General features: G+C 44.2%; 1 protein-coding gene across 1 annotated transcript in view; it reads right to left on the reverse strand.

Annotated features, from left to right (window-relative positions):
- Nucleotides 1–631: 631 nt before the first annotated feature.
- The window catches only part of LOC119655613 (sialin-like), an 83714-nt gene continuing 67358 nt past the window's right edge, over nucleotides 632–16987 (reverse strand). Inside the window, exons 3-9 of the mRNA XM_038061583.1 lie at nucleotides 5562–5698; nucleotides 5246–5482; nucleotides 2208–2513; nucleotides 2020–2142; nucleotides 1802–1958; nucleotides 1433–1674; nucleotides 632–1364 (exon numbers count right to left, since the gene is read on the reverse strand). Coding sequence (XP_037917511.1) covers nucleotides 1206–1364; nucleotides 1433–1674; nucleotides 1802–1958; nucleotides 2020–2142; nucleotides 2208–2513; nucleotides 5246–5482; nucleotides 5562–5698 — 1361 coding nt within the window. The 3' untranslated portion in view covers nucleotides 632–1205. The remainder of the gene's footprint in view (nucleotides 1365–1432; nucleotides 1675–1801; nucleotides 1959–2019; nucleotides 2143–2207; nucleotides 2514–5245; nucleotides 5483–5561; nucleotides 5699–16987) is intronic.

A 16987-nucleotide genomic window follows, 5' to 3' on the forward strand; every position in this document is an offset into this window, starting at 1 on the left:
CGGTTTCGTCCAGGGCAGAGGCAACTCATCAGACGCTGCCTCACCTCTGCCCTGGGAGCAGCGTGACCGAAAGTGCCAACAGGTGGAAAGACGCTCCCTTTTATCATTGCAAAAACACGACAAGGTTGCGAGTTATATTCGGTCACGCTGCTCCCAAGGCAGAGGTGAGGCAGCGTCTGACGAGTTGCCTCTGCCCTGGACGAAACCGTCAGTCAAATCTTTGATTTTTTCAATTCCTAATGCTTGGGGTGCTACGCTCCAAACTAGGGATCCATGGACTAAAAAACGAGGGAGTAAGTTGCTCCTCATTTAGTCCGGTCCACCATCAAGTGGTTGCGGACTTAGGATCTCGCAGATCCTAAACAACAAGGTTCCAGGCTAGCTCTCTGACAATGGGGAGGTGTTTAGTTGGTAGTCCGACGGCGTATCCTTGCGGGAGTCCAACACTCTGTGCGTAAATACATTCACCTTCTTTTCTGTAACTATATACATATATAACATCAGGCTCATTTCGAATACTTACTTTTTTCATTTTATTTTCTTTCTTAATATTTATATATGCTCCACCCATAGTTTGGGAGGGAAGAGGGAAAGGTTATGAACTTGTTGAAATATCACAAACTAGTTTTAAAATCATAGCATCCGGCATTTATTCGAGTTATGTCTACAAATACACTTACATAGTTTTACATTTTATCTAAATAAATATACATATATTATAGATTGTTAATGTGTCGTCTGTTTTTGGATTGCTATAAACACAGATAAGTTTACGCCTGTTACCTGAAGTTTTAAACATTCATTCAGTGTCTAAAAATAAAAGGAAATATACAAACTTTTTTTTTTCAATGAGACCAATATGTATGTACATGATAACGGGTGGTTTCCATATGACGTAGCATAATTAAATACAAGTATAGTAATTATAACAACTATAAAGGTAAGCTTTTGATGTACTTGTCGATTAGAACATGACTTAAAATTAACAATTTAAAGTAGTCTAAAATTTAAATTTCTGGTGGACCGTTTTTTATCTTCTTGGTGTATTGGCGGCTAATACTGAGACTTCCAAATGTTGACAAACTTATGAGATATATCGGAGTCAAGGCACTTTCTAAGTAGAACGCAGTGCAATCTAAAAGTGCGTTAAAACCAAGTCTATGTGTTTTTATGAAACCTAAATTCCAGTTGAATTTTTTTTTATCCTAACTGGTCTTCTCAGGATCTTCTTTTTTCACCTCGCTCTTAAGCATATCGTTCCAATATTGCACCATACCACTTCCAAATATCATGAAGAATAATGACGGTATCACATAGACCACTGCTCCTGTGATGAATACCCACATCCATTCATCTATCGTATTCTGGAAAAATGCAAACAAATAGAATATCTTTGTTAAGTCAGTTCCTGACTTATTCTGCTCAACCATACCTGGTCCTGTGTGAAATAAGCAACGATCATGGGAGAAAAGAATCCTGGTGTCGTTCCAACGAAATTTATGATTCCATACAGTGAGCCGGCATAGTTTGGCGCAAGGTCCTGCGAGTTCGCTAGATTCGTTAGGGTAGCAGCCCCGTTAAAACCTAGGGATAGTGTCATGAGTGCGACGCAAACAGCTGCAGTTCGTCCGCCGAATGCCATTACCATTAGTAATCCACCAGGAATGATATGTGCTGCGGATGTTATAATAAAGTACATAAGATACATATATCGAGAGGGCTGACAAATGTTAAACAATTTAAGCCCCTACAAATCAAGGGTAGATCGTTTTACCCTAAAAAAAAATAATTTCCTACTTACAAAAAATACAAAAGAACTTCCTCATGAAAGTAACCGACATCCACGATTTCCGCCTTATAGTGTCACCTATTTGTCCGAAAATAAAGGCCGAAATTAACCTGGCCAAATACGGCAAACTTGAAAGAAAACCAGCCTGTGTAAGCTTGAAGCCTAAAACCTGGAAGCAATATAGTAGTGTAGTAGCTATGCAGCTAGTCCATAGAGTCCTTGCATCTTACCTCTGCCATAAACTTGGGAGCAGCCGTAAGCAAGAAGAACAACCCCCACATGTTACCATAGTGCAAAACAAGTAGGGCCCAAAATGGTAGTGACATCAAAGCATGTTTGAGAGGTGGGAATTTCTGGAATAATATATGGTTTGTTATCAATTCGTGCTCCTCCTTCAAAACTATTATCAACGACTTACCGATTGTTTCGTAACATTTTCCTTCAAACTATTGACAATATACTCGCGTTCGGTCTCTGTAATGTGCTTGTGTTTCTCTGGCCTATCGGCAACCACGATTAAGAAAATTACTCCAACAATTGCACAAATGATGGCAGTCATATGAAATGACCATGTATATCCCAGACTCTCTGTCATTAGACCACACAAGGGCCAGGTGACAACAGTTCCAAACGTTCCACCCATTAACGCTGACACAAATTTTCCTTTCTCATCAGGCGGGGCCCATTTCGAAATTAAATCGTGAAAGCCTGGATAGAGAGGACCCTATAGAAAGTAAAGAGAAAGTGCACTTTTAATCGACGTATTTTAACTTCACTAGCAAAAAAGAAAATCCAGCTAAATTCATCATCAACAGACAATACGGGGTGTCACAGGCGAATAAGATTATGGTATGGCATTCGATGCTAAGCTCAACTAGAAAAGATTCATTCTAAAAAAGATGGAATAACACATCGTTCAATTAGTCCCGGGACTAGCGTAGAAATGGCGCTAATAATGCCATTTATATACCAAGGTTCAGAAGTACCAACCTTCAGATAAGATGTGTCAAAATTTGATGTAATTCGAAACATAACCAAAAAAGCTATAGTGGTTAAACTGACGCTAGCTTTGCAATCGTGAAAAAATGGACCAAAACGAGCTTCGTGTGTTGATAAAACATTGTTTTCTAATGGGGAAAAAACACTATTCAAGCTGAGCAATGGCTTGAAAAACGTTATCCGGACTCTACTCCGCCGAAAACAACCATTTGTCGGTGGTTTTCGACGTGAAACGCGGTCGTGCTGATACAAATGATGCGGAACGTTCGGGTCGGCCAAATGAGGGAGTAACTCCCGAAAACACCAAGCAAGTATTGAAAATCGTGATGGGTGACCGCAAAATGAAAGTGCGCGAGATAGCTAAGATGGTGAACATATCAACTGGTAGTGCATTTACTATTTTGCACCAAAAATTGGCTATGAAAAAGGTTTTTTTCCAAATGGCCGCCGCGTTTGCTCACAATGGAACAAAAGCAACAACGTATCAATGATTCGGAGAGCTGTTTGGCACTGTTTACTCGCAATAAACAGGCTTTTTTGCGTCGATATGTGACAGTGGACGAAACATGGATTCACCATTTCACTCCGGAGTCAAGTCGGCAGTCAGCTGAATGGCGTACGACCGGTAAAAGCCGCCCGAAGCGTCCAAAAACACAACAGTCGGCCGGCAAAGTGATGGCGTCCGTATTCTGGCATGCGAATGGTATAATTTTCATTGACTACCTCGAAAAAGGAAAAACCATCAATAGCGACTACTACATGGTGTTATTGGATCGTTTGAAGGCCAAAATAGCGAAAAAACGCCCACACATGAAGAAGAACAAAGTCATCTTTCATCAAGACAACGCACCGAGCCACAAGTCAATCAAAACGATGACCAAATTCAACGAATTAGGCTTCCAACTGCTTCCTCATCCTCCGTACTCGCCGAATCTGGCCCCCAGCGACTGCTGGCTCTTTGCGGATCTCAAAAAGATGCTCCCTTGAAGGAGATTATGTTGATGAATAATAAAGAATTTTGCCGATAAAATGTTGTTTTCATAGTTAGTCCCGGGACTTATTGAACGATGTGTTAGTTAAATGCCAGATACAGACAGATGACTGTTGGGGAGGAATTCCCAGCTCATCATCGACAACAAGTTGCTAATTTACAAGCAGATCCTAAAGCCCGTATGGACATACGGCATACAGTTCTGGGGCGATGCCAAAGAAACAAATATAAAAGCCACGCAAACGTTTCAAAATAAAATGCTTAGAAACATAGTAGACGCTCCCTGGTCCACTCGTGAGGATCTACACCTGACCCGAGAATACAATTGGTTAGTGAAGTCATTAAAGACCTTGCAATCAGGCGCAACAAGTGATTACGATCAAATGAAAATAGCAGAGTCCAAAAATTGACAGATATCTCAGCTATGACGAGACGACTGAAAAGAATAAAGCCAAAGGACCTACTAACAAAAAGGAAAACCTAAGAATATAAGCTTTTGAAGAACAAAAGAATTTTTCCGTACATTTAATATCAGAGTATTCATACGACCCAGCAGCAGCCGTTTCGTATCCAGCATGGAGCGTGTAAAGCAGCTAATTTTACCTGCATTCATTTCTCATTAGTTTGTGTTGATAAAATCATTGACGCAAGGACGAAAAACTTCCGCTGAGATGCGCGGTACGACGTGGATGCGTAATAATTTTCTGTTGCCATAGAAAATCATGCCGGTAAATGAGTGTTCTTGGCTTCTACGATGCTGTGTCTGACATGCTCCGTACTGGGCACGGAACGCCTGCTACTTCTACTCATAGTAAATATATTGAACAATTCTTTTATGTCTGACACGTTAGGTGCTACCCACGCTAGCTGCTGGATCATATGAATACTTTCGTCCGTGTTGTGCTGGGCACACTCCGTGCTAGATACGCTAACTACTAGATCGTATGAATAGAGCTTTAAGGGCGACCCAAATGAAAGACGTCCACAAAGTTCAAAGTCCATCAACACTAGTAGTCATAGCAACAGAGATATTTAGTAGAAACCCTAGAGGACTTTGTAGCGCACCGCCTTCTGGTATATGTCCATTATTTCTTTCGCCTCTCTCGTTACAACAACAAAAAGGTACGCATTTGACAATACATAATCTTCACTTCTTCTCCTACACTTTTACACCCCTTCCTTTTCCCAATATACTTATTCCGATTTCCACGCGCGCGGTCGAGCCATTTTTTTTATTTTTCAAGTTTAGCTCTCGTTCTGGTTTATCATGTTAGGCCGCTACAAATTCATTTGTTCGTTGGTTATTTTTAGATCCGGTGTCGACCCACGCATCAGTATAGACACGTTAATTTAGTAAAAAAGACTCGTGAGGGATCGAACCATTTAAACGATGTCAAAAATCGTGCAAAAGACCTGCTTTACAGTAGAATCTCATATATTAAAATTACAACTAAAATCATACAAACCCCAAAAAGACCTAAGATGAACCGTACAACAATCACCGACCAGAAGTTCCATATTGCCAAGTACGGTGTAAAAGATGTGAGTATTCCACTCAGAATCAAGCAGCCTGCAACTAAATTTCGACCCCCAAAAACAGCGGCAAGGATTCCACCCATTAGTGATGTAATCATGTAACCCCAAAAGTACGCTCCTAGTAGAAGGCTTTGATCTTGCTGCGACCAATCAAAACGGGGTCCATACTGAAAAAAGAAACAAATGAGAACAATTTTACCTCAGGTCATATTTTCATGAACTCCGAAAGACAATTAGGACACCTACGTCCGGTGCAGTGATGTTTGGATTCGTCGATTTCACCATGGCGACAATAAGTATGGAAAAATTGACTCTTGTCATGTATGCAACGAGGCAAGCGAGAAACAACATGACTGCGATGAACAGCCGTGTCGGCGGATTTTCTGAAACGAAAAGAAAGAACAAAAGAATAAGGCACTAAAACACATTAACATATTTAAAATTATCTATCTATTGCTTCCCTACCATGAAAAGAAGCCAGCTAATTCCGGCAGTCACACTCACGAAGTTTCGACAACACGGAGAACCAACTTAGCTAAACCAAATATGCCTTTTAAATCTACATAATACATTCCAAGGGAGTATTTACAATGACAACGGACAAAAAAAATTTTCACATACATTAAGGCGCTGTCGGTGGACCTCCCAGTACAGAAGCCATACTGCCTGTCAGACACCAGATGGGATGTTTTCACCACCAGTCGCTGGACCGTAATCTTTTCAAGGACCTTGCCAAGGTAATGTAGTATCATATCACTTTGAAAAAAGTGATATTACCAAGTAATATATCAAACATCACCTTTCATTTCTTGGCATTATCAAAGTTTGCCTATCACCCACAAAACCAAAATCAAAATCACCTTTCCACATCAAAGCTGGCCGAGGGAACAGATTCGCAATCAATAGTCGAACTTAAAGCCAAGAATGTGCATCCCCATATGCACATGCACCCAAAAATATTTTCTAGCCCTAAGTCAGCCCTAAATCAATCCAAAAACCAGCTCGAAGCCAACCTAAAGCAAGCCCAAAGCCAATCCGAAAAGAATCCAAAAGCCAGGAATAAACCAACGCGAAGCCAACCTAAATCACGTCCAAAGCAAGCCCGAAAACAGCCCGATGCCAGCCCAAAGCCAGCCCCCAGTACTCGGCGTAGGCATCGACAACTGCCGCCCCGACTTGTACTACGAAGAGCGCTAATATTAGGTGATGCTATATTACAACATCACTTTTGTAATGAGATGATGCTTGGTAATGGGATGATACTACGTAATGGGATGATGCCTGGTAATGGCTAGTGCTAGGTAATGCGATGATGCTTAGTAATGCAGTGACGCTTGGTAATGCGGTGATGATTCGTGATGCGCTAATATTAGGTTATGTTGTAGTGTTTGCATCGCGCTCGGTGATGGTAGTATAATATCATACTTTAAGGTGATATCACTTTTATAAGATTACATACATCACGTACCCATCTCTAGTGGGCAATAATGAAACTAAAGTTTTACACCGCGCTACAATCAAACTTCAATCACACGTCATTCCAAAAATTGTTTCAAATCAACCAGGACAATATTTGCAGTTCGATAACTGGAATATTCCAAAAAATATCAAATTAGCAAATTCCAATTTTAATAGACCAAGGCGAATTGTTGGATGCTGAAATTTTTTTCGATCTTCTAAGGGAAGGCCACATAAAATGATCAGATGGCCTGCCGGAGCTTCAAAATTCAGCGCTGGGGTGGATAATAGCAGAAAGCCTCAAAGACTTTCAACTTATCAATGCAACCTGTGGCATCCGTACAACAAAGAAGCTAGAAGACGTCATCGTTAAACTCTGGGACTCTGATGACTTTCTTTCCTAATTTCAACCTCTTCCTGCGGTGGTACGGCCATTTCTCATCTCCGACAAATTACTATCCAGACAAATACACCTACCGAATCAATTGAAGCCACCCCATCTCCTTCGAATCCCAATCAACCTCGATCTTCTTCACCTCTGTCTACTGCCCTAACCAACCCCTCTACATACACAACTTCATCGGTATCAAGTCCCTCTGCGCATCTCAACCCCGTCATCCCTGAAAACAGTGGTTCTTAATTATCGGTGGAGACCTCAACGCCAGACACTCGTCCTGGTTCGATGCACGGTCAAAACAGAACTGGGAACAACTCCATGATTCCCTCACAACCACCTATCCCACCATCAACCTAGCCCATTTCAGCCCAACCCTGCCAACCTTCAACTAAAGCTACTACCAATCCTACCTTGACCACTTCCTGATTAGCTGTAACCTAACTGTTATTCCCAACCCAAACACCTTTCCCTTCTTCGAAACAGTCCCCGGCATTAGTAACAATGATGCCATAATCCTGGACATCAAGCTCCCGGACAGAGTCATTAGTTCCATCCCACCTGGTCCTCAAATCTAAGCTTCAACCCCTCCTATTCCCGTTCAGATATACAGTTTCCAAGGACATCATCGATAAAACAGTTTGTCAATACACTGAAGCAACTCAGCAATTATGTAACAAACTGACGTTACCCTCCCTGATGATATCCTAAACGATATCAATTACAAAAAGACCCTCAGACGGAGCCTATTTAGGAATAGATACTCCCCGCAATCGTTTCACCTACTTTCCGAAATCTGCGAACTGAACAGGTCCATCCGCAAAAAAATCCTGACCCGCTACACACTGAACCCTGGTACATACAGGGAATTCATTCTCACCTTTGCCGCGTTTAGGCAAATCAGTCCAACAAAACGCAATCCTACCACAAAACATCCCCCCCCCCCCCACAGAAAGGGTGAACGTCCTCGCAGACCGCTTTCTTCAAACACACCACTGTCCCCTACACTTCCGTGAACCACGTTTTGATAACGAGGTAAGCGGAAAAATCTCTCAGCTTCTTTCCCTTCCTTCCTTCCATATCTCTCAATCCACCCAAAATCCCTTCTGTCAAACACTCGCCGACCCAAGTCACCGTGAAAGCACCTTCTCCATCCACTTTGTCAATCCAGACTTCGTCATGGCGTTTTTTGTCTCCTCCAAAAATAGAAAATCAGTTAGAATTGGCAAAATCCCCTCCATCGTCCTAAAGAAATGCGCTCCTAGCATTGCTCCCATCATGTCCTCTATGATCAACCACTGCCTAATCAATGCCCACTTTCCATCAGATTGGAAGAGTGCTCGGATAGTTCCCATCCCAAAAAAGAACCAGAATCTTTAAAATTCCGACAGCTACAGGCCTATCCTCCGCCAAGATCTTCAAACGGATCATAAAAGCAATCATTGGTGAGCACTGTGACCCCAACCACACTCTAACCAACTTTCGATTCACTAACCGACCTAAAACACTCGGTTGAGAATGCACTCCTCGTGCTCAAATCGGACGTTTTCCTGGGCCTCAACTGGAAAGCGCCGATCATACCCTGTCTCCTCGACATAAAGAGGGCTTTCGACTCCGTATGACAAGACGAACTCGTTTATAAGCTTTCCGAAGTCCTCCATTTGCATCCGCACCTCTGCAAGCTAATTCTTAGCTTTGTTGCCGGACGGAAATCCCAAGTTCAACTCCAACAGCACCTTTCTTCTCCCTACTTAAGTCCGGATGACATCCCTCCAGCATCAGTCCTCTCCGCTACTCTCTTTTCCCTGTTCACCGCAGACGCACCCAAACCAAGCCCACACAAAAACCCAATACGAATCCTCCAATACGCGAATAACCTCATCCTTTATACCTCCATCAAAAACAGCCCGGTCGATGAAGCCCTCCTGAATTCCTATTTGGACGAGCTTTACCGGTACTTCATCCCCCCCCCCTTCCCTAAACTAACAGAAATGCGAAACTATCGGATTCTGCGGTAACGCAAGGATGACGCCGAAAATAAGGAATGACATATCAACCCTATCCCTCAAAATTCACAATGCCCCAATCCCCACCGTAAATGAAGTCAGCTACCTTGGGGTGACTATGAATTCCCACTTATCCCACCTCCCCCATATCAAGAAAGTACTAAGCTATGCAACTGGTACCTTCAAATCCCTTTACCCTATCCTGAAATACATAATCCCAATACCTTTGAAAGTCAAGCCGTTTTACTACAAATAGCTTATTCGTCCCCTCCTCATTTTGGCTTCATTTTTGGTCCGACAGCTTCCCTACCAAATCAAACGACTCCGATTCAAAGAGCCCACCTATAAAAACGAAGACCGTTCCAAATACATCTCCAACCAGATCCTCTACGACGCCTACCAAACGCCCCGCATCGACGCCGTCCTAGTCCGCCATGCCCTCAACTTCCTCACTAAATGTCAGACCCATCCTAATCCCCTTATCTCCCAGGCTATGCAAATCGAGATCGTCGAAGAAAATCTTCTACGAACTCATCTGTTCCCTCAAAGCTTCTTATCTCTCCATACCCCAAGCCTCCTTTTTGGTCCCCACGGTAGAGTGACTTCTCTACATCGATAACTACTCCTTATCCCAATTTTCAAAACCCACCTCTCCCCAGCACCAATCCTAGCTTCCTTTTCCCAAACCTCTCCCGCGTGCATCCCATCCCAACCCACATCCTAGGTTCAGCACTTTTGATGCCCCGGAGACGGGAACACAGAGTTCGGAAGACCAAGTCCTAATTCCTAAAATATCTTGCCTCAATGAATCTAAATTCTGGAAAAGATTCTACAGAAGAAGCAATGATGCTGCGACTTAGAATAAGGGAAGGAAAAAATAGTCCAATTAACAAAGTTTACCTCAGCCAATATAATCAGGTCTACGGCATCTGGTAGGTCTTTTGATTATTATATGGACGTCTATCTTAGATTGCTCGCCAATTTCACACATTTAGTACGAGGAGTTGCTAAGACAATTGATAATGGAAAATTCAAATCATAAAAGTTTATTTCTCTATCTTCAGACCATCCACGGAGAATATTTACTCGAATGATATTAAAATTTGCTTTTGGTATTTAAACAAAGAAAACAGCAATTATACTCGTACTACAATCAGCTACTGAATTTGCATAATTTTTAAATAAATTGCCAACTTTGACGAAGTCTCCTATTATTCCTCTCTTATCAGCAAAGATAAGAAACTGAGATATCCATGAGAAAATATGACTGTCGAATTATCAGCAAGTCAGATGTTCCGTGAGCTTAAATGAGCTTATTCTTAAGAGAGCTAGTCATCCTCATTGCACTTGATTTTCATGAAAGAATAACATGTATATCCTGTTATTGTTTACGAGCCCTGGACTGACTCAGTGCTCTATTTATTCGTTATTAAACCTTCAATACTGAAGCAGATTATATTTAAACAAGTCGGGAAACCGGAAGCTGGACGCTTTACATACGAAAGGTAAGGGAGAATGGCCCCCTCAAAGAAATCATCACTTTCAACCCCCCACATACCCCACCTATCCAGCAAATGTCAAAACTAAGACCGGCTTCGGAAAGTACTAACTGAGACCTTTAATTTGATACCCCACATGACTATATTTAATGAAAAAAAATTTTACACCCCCCTTTTGCATGTGTGGGGACCCCCCTTAAATTCAACGTACAGGGATGTAACTAACTGTATGCGTGAACGTTCACAGTTCCCACCTTTCTACCAAATTTGGTGTCAATCGCTACAACCGTCTCCGAGAAAAATGTGTGTGACGGACAGACCACAGTTAGATACTAGACAGCTACCTCACTCCCCCTTGCCCCTCAAGGGGGGAAATCAGTGCGAGTACACACGATTTCAAATTGTTTTGCCCTTGAGCATGACCAAAAACCCGATGGAGCCACAAGGCAGGAGACCCGCACCCCGGAAGCCGAAATCCAGAGGAACACCAGGATGGTCTGCCAAAGCGATGGATGAGCAGACATTCATGGAGGTGTGGCTAGACTTGCCTAGCAAAGCAGGCACCTCCACGGATAGAGCTCTCCATGTCACACAGAGCATCTCTAAAGCATGTGACGCGTCGATGCCTAGGAGATGTTCATTCCCCACTAGAAGACCCAATTATTGGTGGAATAGTGAACTTGCCAATCTTCGATCGATTTGCCACAGAGCCAGACGAACGGCTCAGAGGGCAATAGGTAGGATCGATCAGGGGCAAAAGGAGCATGCCTATAGGGAAGCTCGCAAGAACCTCAAGCTCGCCATCCAGCGAAGTAAGAGGGAATGTTTTAAGGGGCTCTGTTCGGAAGCGGACATAAATCCGTGGGGTAGCGCCTATAAAATCGTGACAGGACGATTCAGAGGCCGATCGTCTCCGCAGATCACGTGCCCTATGCTCTTGTTGAAAATAATCCAGGGGTTATTTCCCCAGCAAGAGGGGGGTGCTGACACCTTCCAGCGCCCCCTGAATATGACGCCGATTCCACCAGTCACCAGGGACGAGCTGCTAGAGATCTGCAGTCGAATAGGCGACAGTAAAGCCCCGGGTCTTGACGGCATACCGAATAAGGTTCTCAAACTTGCCGTCAAAAGTAGACCGGATATGTTCGCGGAGCTGTTTGAAACGTGCATGTCGGAGGGTATTTTTCCTGCACCATGGAAGCGGCAGAAGCTGGTACTGTTACCTAAGGCTAGCAAACCTCCAGGTGAACCGTCCTCCTATAGACCCATATGCCTTCTAGACACTATGGGGAAAATGTTGGAGCGGGCCATTTATAATAGATTACTTCCAGTCGTCGAGAGCCAAGGGGGCCTTTCAGATAGGCAGTATGGGTTCCGGAAAGCCAGATCAACCATCGATGCCATCAGAATGGTTACTGGCTTGGCCGAAAATGCAATTCACGGAAGGGGTTGTACCAGCAAATATTGCGTGGTGGTGACCCTAGATGTGATGAATGCATTTAACTCGGCCAATTGGAACCTTATACGAAAGTCTCTGGCGACGATTGGTGTTCCCACCTACCTCGCCGCTATTATCGATAGCTACTTGAAAAAGTGGACACTCTGGTATGATACCGATGACGGATCCAAAGAGTACGTTGTCTCCGCGGGTGTCCCACAGGGTTCTGTACTGGGCCCACTACTGTGGAACATCGTGTATAATGATGTGCTCAACCTTCCGATTCCGGAGGAGGCTACGGTGGTGGGTTACGCCGATGATATAGCACTGGTTGTGGTTGCAAAGCATCTCGAGGATGCTGAGTTGTACTCAAGCGAAGCAATCAGTGTTATTAAGGCTTGGTTAGAGAGTGCTGGACTGGCACTCGCCGAGAAAAAGACGGAAGCGGTCCTCATCACTAAGCGCCGCAAAAGAAATTACGCCTGCATTAGAATCGGGAATCGTATCATCACTTCCAACCCGGCCATCAAATACTTGGGGGTGATGATAGACGGAGGACTTAATTTTAAGCAGCACGTAGAGCATACTTGTAAACGAGCATCCACCACGAGTATTTCTCTGGCAAGGATGATGCCAAACGTAGGAGGCCCGCGGCATACTTGCAGGCTGCTCATAGCCAGGGTGGTGAGCTCTATCATGCTGTATGCAGTCCCAGTTTGGGGAAAAGCACTGCAGGTTTTAGGCAATACACATAAACTGAGTGCGGTCTACAGAAGAACATCCCTAAGAGTGTGTTCTGCCTTCAGGACCGTCTCAGACGATGCAGCGTTCGTCATCTCGGGAATGATGCCGATTGACATCCTGGCAACCGAAATGATGAACATTTATAACACCAGGTCCATTTCTCCCTTATCTCAGATGAAAAAAGCCGAAAGGGAGAGATCCATAAGCAGGTGGCAACAGCGATAGGACCAGTCAGAAAAGGGTCGTTGGACTTACAGGTTGATCCCTTCCATCGGGGAGTGGCTGGAGAGAAAGCATGGGGAGATCAATTATAATCTCACCCAGTTTCTCACCGGCCATGGAGGATACCGTCAATACCTGTACAGGTTTAAATTGAACACCTCGCCGAATTGTCCAAACTGCGGGGTCCCAGAGGACCCGGCGCACGTTTTCTTCCAGTGTCCTAGGTTCGTGGAAGAAAGGACGAACCTGGAGGAAACTCTAGGTGAAGTGTTATCACCGGAAAATTTTGTCCGAAGAATGGTAGCCTGTCAAGAAGGCTGGGATGCGATCAATTCCTTGATCGCTGTAATCCAGGAAAAACTGCGAAAAACAGAAGAAGTGAGGAAGACACGGTTACGAACCCCGCGGGTAGTCGGAAGGAGACCTAGCTAAAGTAAGCTAACTCCGCCCCGTGATGTAATACCTAAAGGTGGTCCCACGGGGTAGGGGGGGGAGTCGGGGATGGTTTTAGTGGGTAAAAATCCCACACTGGCGTGCCCAGGCCAGAGTCTTTTGAAGATTTCCACCTCCTCAAAAAAAACAGACAGCTGGCGGATTGGGGCATACCTATTGATGTGTAAATATGTGTTCATGCACTTTTCTTTTCTGGCTGTGCATGGGCTAGTATTTGCTCATCTCTGGTGCGCGGACCAAAATGGCTATGGGAAGGATACCCAGAACATAAAACCACTACGGAAGACGTGGGAAAAAGAAAACTTACGGTGCAGGGGCTCGGAACCCCAGTACCGGCGGCTTTTGAGAGTGAGCAAGCAGGCCCCCGGTCGTCGATATCCCTCGACCGCAGTGCCTCGATGGTGGACAACTTGGCGACCTTGACATCTAATGCTACAAGTGTTTTAGATTTGAAAAAGGAAGCGTTCAAGCGAAGTACCACTCTACCAAGAACACCAGTAACAAAATCGAAGAAGGCTGAATGGAAAGCAGATCGCTGGACGACAAAAACAGCAACAACACCGACCCCACATATTCAAGAGGAGCAGCAGCAGGAGGTACTCCAGGACCAGGAAAAGGACCCATTCAAAAGAAGTTCGTCAACTTTGAGATTTCCTCCAATGCCAAACATCAAACAAGTCGGGAAACCGGAAGCTGGACGCTTCAGGTACGAAAGGTTTTGTGTATTTCTTAGTGCGTAGCACGTAATATATGCATATGTCCACTTTCGGGTGATATTGACATTGATAGTCTTCAATTTTCAAAGAAGCAACAACTTCGACGTATTATAAATTTGTTAGTAACAGTGCGATTTCCATCAAACTTGTTGTGATCATGCTCTACATTATAGCCTACATTACTGCAGAATTTCGTGCCGCTAGGATGAATTTAAGGGGGGTTTCCAGCTAATTACATAAAATTATAGTAATATACTATTATTAACTTTCTTTGAACAGATATCGGTATGAAAGGTATTTCGGAGCCAAGGCACCATATAGTGGCAGCCCCCTGATTTTTTGATAATGGCCCCCTTAAAGAAATGATCACTTTCAACCCCCCGCACTCCCCACGTTTCCAAGAAATGTCAAAACTAAGACCGGCTTCGAAAAGTACTAATCGAGACCTTTAATTTGATATCCCACATGACTATATTTGATGAAAAAAAATTTTACACCCCCCTTTTGCATGTATGGGGACCCCCCCTTAAATTCAACGTAAAAGGATGTAACTCACTGTATGTGAGAGCGTTCACAGTTCCCAACTTTTTACCAAATTTGGTGTCAATCGCTATAACCGTCTCCGAGAAAAATGCGTGTGACGGACAGACAGACAGACAGACAGACAGACGGTAAACCGATTTTAATGTAAACACAAAACCTTAAAAAGATAAAACGGAGGGAAGGTCAACGAATGCCAAATGTGAAGGACTATTTAAAAGTAGTAATCCGGTTAGGACTCATGGAGAGCAGAGCCCTGAAGCAGAGGAATTACCCTTCACACAGCTTGGTGCAAAAATAGTGGAGCTATCTGACTTCATCAAGGACAAGCACAACGTCAACCAAGCCATAAAAAATATGGTCGGAGCAATGAGAATGCTTTACAACAAATCGCAGCAGGAGAAACAAAATTCCAAGGGCAAGTCGAAATCTGTTGCCCCAACGATGTCACAGGCGACTCAAGTGATACCTAATCGTAATGCAATCAACCTGCCACCAAACAAGAGAGTGCGGGAAAGACATGTGGATCCTCTGGGAAATCAGCAGGCTCCTAAGAGGAAAAAGGGAATACAAACAGCTCCGAAAAACGCAACTAAAAGCACCGAAGAGAGAAAGTGGGTCCCTCAAGTGCGAGGTCCGACAATCGACTCGACAAAACACAAGGGGAATGAAAACGGTGGATGGAACAAAATAGTTAAGAAAAAGGCAAAAAAAAAGGCAAAAGTGAGAATTCGCCCAGAAGCGATTTTAATCTCCAGCAATGGAAGTTTGTCCTACGCGGAGATACTGAAAAAGGTCAAAGCTGACCCCGGCCCAAAAAATCTAGGCGGAAATGTCAGCAAGATGTGAAGGACCCAAAAGAGTGACCTCATGTTTGAGTTGAAAAAAACCAGCTTGGGGAAAACTGATGGCTTCCGAACTCAGGTTAAGAACTCACTTGGGGAGAATGTCACAGTACGGACCCAAAAACATAAGGTCTATATATAGTGCAAGGATCTCGATGAAGTAACATCCAACGAAGAAATTTGCACTGCCTTGATGGAACAGTTCAAATTGGAGGAACTTGCCGAAAAGTCCATTGTGAGTTCGCGGAAAGCCTATGGCAGTACTCAAACGGCCACATTGCGGTTACCAGTAGATGCAGCGCAGAAATTATTGGCAGCCGGGAAGGTTCGATGGGTTGTTTGCCGTCTGAGAGAGTAAATTTCTCTAAAGAGGTACTTCAAGTGCCTCGCGTTTGGTCATTTCGCGAAGGCATGCACCAGCAGTATTGATCGGTCCGATCGATGCAGAAGGTGTGGGGAGAAAGGCCATATTGCCAAAACGTGCAAAAGGGACGTACTTATTATGCGAAGGAAGTGAGGGACGGAATTACCGGCATATTGCCGGCAGTGGTCAATGCCCAGAATTTAAGAAGGCACTAACTTCAATGGAAAAATGAGTTGTCGTAGTCCAAGGGTGATTGCTGGTGACTTCAATGCTTGGGCCCATGAGTGGGGTAGCAGAGAGACAAATGTAAAGGGCCGCAGTCTATTAGACACTTTTGCACAGTTGGCTATCATTCTGGCCAACGAAGGATATGTAAACACCTTTCAGAAAGGGGGGTCTGCCTCAATCGTAGATCTAACTTTTGTCAGCCCTGCACTAGCACGTGATATGTCCTGGTGCGTCAGCAGGCACTACACCCACAGCGATCACCAGGCAATCTTCTTTGGGCTATGGGTGGGGTCACCGGGCAGAGGACCATCATGCCCGAAACCGAGAAAGATGTCAGGCTGGTCTGCTAAAGCGCTGGATAAGCAGACCTTCATTGAGGTGTGGTTAGACCAACCTAATAAAGCAGATACCTCTACGGAAAGTGTTGCCTATGTGGCCCAATGCATCCCCAAAGCATGTGACGCATCCATGCCTAGGAGGTGCTCATTCCCCAATAGAAGACCAAACTACTGGTGGAATACTGAACTGGCCAGCCTTCGATCAGCCTGTCACCGAGCCAGAAGAGCGGCTCAAAGAACGGTGGACAGAATGGAACAAGGGCAAAAAGAGGGCGCCTATAAGGAAGTGCGCAAAACCCTCAAGTTCGCCATCCAACGGAGCAAGAGGGAAAGCTTTAAGGAGCTCTGTTTGGAAGCGGACGTAAACCCGTGGGGGAGCGCTTATAGAATCTTGATGGGGCGATTCAGAGGCCGATCATCTCCGCAG

Source organism: Hermetia illucens, chromosome 4 (genome assembly GCF_905115235.1).
Source record: "Hermetia illucens chromosome 4, iHerIll2.2.curated.20191125, whole genome shotgun sequence".
NCBI classification, from domain to species: domain Eukaryota; kingdom Metazoa; phylum Arthropoda; class Insecta; order Diptera; family Stratiomyidae; genus Hermetia; species Hermetia illucens.